Source organism: Gracilinanus agilis, chromosome X, assembly GCF_016433145.1.
Source record: "Gracilinanus agilis isolate LMUSP501 chromosome X, AgileGrace, whole genome shotgun sequence".
Classification (NCBI taxonomy): domain Eukaryota; kingdom Metazoa; phylum Chordata; class Mammalia; order Didelphimorphia; family Didelphidae; genus Gracilinanus; species Gracilinanus agilis.
The window spans coordinates 81,656,715-81,660,099 of NC_058136.1; the positions used below are offsets into that span (position 1 = coordinate 81,656,715).

Genomic DNA, 3,385 nt, shown 5'->3' on the forward strand with positions numbered 1-3,385 from the left:
TTTCACCTCCTCTGGCTCAGCCTGGCCATGGCCAAACCAGAGTAAGCGCTCTGTTTGGATGACACAAATAATGATGGTCTTTTTCAACTTCTTACTGCTAGTTGTTGTGAAAATTTATATCACTGAGTGGATATATTAAAAAATTAGGGAGGGCAGATTAATGAATTGGGTATGCAACTTAAAAAAAACTAGAAAATGTACAAACTAAAAATCCCCAGATGAAAACTAAATTAGAAATACTAAAAATCAAAGGAGAAATTAAGGCAATCATTAAAAAGTATTTTGCGGCTCGGCTGAGGCTCGGCGGCGGCCGCGGCGGCAGCGCGGAGCTCGTGTAGCCCCAGCGGCAGCAGCATGGCGGCCGTGGAGAGCCGGGTGTGCGAGACGGCGGGCTGCAGTAGCGAGGCCAAGCTGCAGTGCCCCACCTGCATCAAGCTGGGCATCCAGGGCTCCTACTTCTGCTCTCAGGAGTGTTTTAAGGGAAGCTGGGCCACTCACAAGTTACTACACAAGAAAGCAAATGAAAAAGCGAAACATGAAGTTTCTTCTTGGACTGTGGAAGGAGATATTAACACAGATCCATGGGCAGGTTATCGATATACTGGTAAACTTAGACCACATTATCCACTGATGCCAACAAGACCTGTGCCAAGTTATATTCAAAGACCTGATTATGCTGATCATCCTTTAGGAATGTCTGAATCTGAACAGGCTCTCAAAGGTACTTCTCAAATAAAAATACTTTCCTCTGAAGATTTAGAAGGCATGCGGTTAGTGTGTAGGCTTGCAAGGGAAGTGTTGGATGTTGCCGCAATGATGGTTAAACCAGGTGTAACTACTGAAGAAATAGACCATGCTGTCCATTTAGCATGCATAGCAAGAAATTGCTATCCATCTCCACTGAATTATTATAATTTTCCCAAGTCATGTTGTACTTCAGTGAATGAAGTGATCTGCCATGGAATTCCAGACAGGAGACCCTTGCAAGATGGTGATATTGTTAATGTGGATATCACTATCTATCGAAATGGTTATCATGGGGACCTGAATGAGACATTTTTTGTTGGAGAAGTGGATGAAAGTGCAAGAAAGCTGGTCCAGACAACTTATGAGTGTCTCATGCAAGCAATTGATGCAGTGAAACCTGGAGTTCGGTACAGAGAGCTGGGAAACATCATTCAGAAGCATGCCCAAGCAAATGGTTTTTCAGTTGTTCGAAGCTACTGTGGACATGGAATCCATAAGCTTTTCCATACAGCCCCCAATGTACCACATTATGCCAAAAATAAAGCAGTTGGAGTGATGAAGCCTGGTCATGTATTTACAATTGAGCCCATGATCTGTGAAGGTGGATGGCAAGATGAAACCTGGCCAGATGGCTGGACAGCAGTGACAAGAGACGGAAAACGATCTGCTCAGTTTGAGCACACTTTGCTGGTCACGGACACTGGCTGTGAAATCCTAACCCGGCCACTAGATGGTGTGCGTCCTCACTTCATGTCCCAGTTTTAAGTTCTGAAATGACATCTCTGAATAATACCTTTTGCCTGTACTATGCATTTTATTGAGAGTACAGAATAGAGGAGGGTAGTTTATCATTGTTTTGTTTTCATTGTCTGTAGCTAAGAGAGGAATACAACATTGGGTGTGTGTACCTTCCAAGAACTTGTTGTGGGTCTGAAAAAGCAGTGAAGAATAAAAAAATTTTTTTTTCTCTACTCTTTCTTCTCTCCCAATACTCTTTACTCCCTTCTTCCTCATTTGCCCTTTAGAAATCTTACTTTCATCTGGCTTATAGTTGCTTCTGTCACTGCCATGACAGACCACTCAATGCCAGCTGCTTTCCAGCTGAACACTGCTTGTAAGTGAGAATTCTTGACACCTCAGCCAGATTTTTTTTGCACCAGATTTTTTAAAAAGATAGATATGTATGTACTTATGTATTTGTGTGTATGTTACATACAATACACACAGATACACATTTTAAATCTCAGAGACCCACATAATTGTTTCCTAACACTTTGAATTAGGGCTGATTTTTTTATTCTTTTCCAAGGGGTTATAGAGTATAGAATAGGATAATAAATATGAAACATTTCCCAATTAGGGATTTTTTTGTTTTGTTTTTTCTTCTTCCTTTTGCTTTGCAACTCCTGTTGTTATTGTGCTTTAGGAACCCTGAAATTCATGAGGCTTGCTTCCTTGCCTAGACTCTTAGACACTAGTGGGGAGACATAGCAAGTCCACTTTGGGAAAAAAGTCATTGGCTTTTTCCCCGTTTAAGACAGAATTATTTGTCCACTCACAGAGGCTGGCTTTTCAGGGCCTAACAGATGGATGCAATATATTGCTATTTCAGACCTTCCTGGTATTAGAATTTGAAACCAAAAAGGATTTATAGATTTTCTCTATCTCCTTTCTATCAAACATCACTTACTGGCTTTTTAAATTGTTACATAGACTCTTTTCCTTTTCTCTCTGTTTTACAAGTCTCTTACACATACCCATCTTATACAAAGAGGGATATCTGTTGTAAAATTGAATCAACCTAGTATTAGTATAGAACCACTGTAACCCCTCAGAGTATTGAGATTATCCTCATCAATGGGGCAGGCTTTTCCTCATTCCCCTAGTAATGTGCTCCATGTGAGAAATAGAGCAGTCTCTTTGGGTTAAATAGAGGACTGGAACCTTCTGCCATGGGGACGTGTGCACAGGCACATGTGCATGTGTGAGTTTGTGTGTGTGTGTGGTTTTTACTTAAGCTGTGAGAGTGACCTCAGCTACCACTTTAGTTCTCATATCTCTGTTCTTCCAAATATTTGAGGCCTACCCCAATAAATAAACTCAGTGGACATAGCAAAATATAAAATCACAGTCACTGATGGGCACATTATTCTTGGGTGTCTACAATTTGTGGTGTAATCAACACCACTAAAGCATTAGCCTTGCAAGGAAATATCTTCTTTTCCAGATTGCCTCAGACCTTTATAAAAAAATTATGATTCAGTTTCTTGACTTCCTTTTTTTATGATTCGGTAAAATGACTTGACTGGTACCAGGTGAGTTTAGGGAGTAAGGGGGAGACTTACGGGTAAAGCATGTGTTTTTACTACACAGAATGCAATATTTGTGAATGTAATGTATAACATTATAAATGGCCATACAGTGTTTGCTAGGGATTTAAGAAAAAAAAAAAACGGATGATAATCCTATCACACATACCTATCATCTGCTTTATTACAGTCATTTGGGGAAGGGGGAAGCTGTTTTTCCAATCTTAAATAAAGTCATTAGTATTGTTTAATGACAAAACACTTCTTGGTGGCTGTAAATTTCAACTAGCAACATTTGGGATGCTACTAGCCTTCTTAAGTGGAAAATT

The 3,385-nt window shown here is 40.1% G+C and overlaps 1 protein-coding gene across 1 annotated transcript; it reads left to right on the forward strand.

The window, feature by feature from the left end:
* Positions 1-303: 303 nt before the first annotated feature.
* Positions 304-1,718, forward strand: LOC123253390 (methionine aminopeptidase 1-like). The gene has a single exon (XM_044682587.1). The coding sequence runs from the start codon at positions 355-357 to the stop codon at positions 1,510-1,512; it is 1,158 nt and encodes a 385-aa protein (XP_044538522.1). The 5' UTR covers positions 304-354; the 3' UTR covers positions 1,513-1,718.
* The last annotated feature ends 1,667 nt before the right edge of the window (positions 1,719-3,385 follow it).

What these genes read in the sequence shown, in the direction of transcription:
- LOC123253390 (XM_044682587.1), top strand. Translation starts at nt 355, where the DNA reads ATGGCGGCCGTGGAGAGCCGGGTGTGCGAGACGGCGGGCTGCAGTAGC.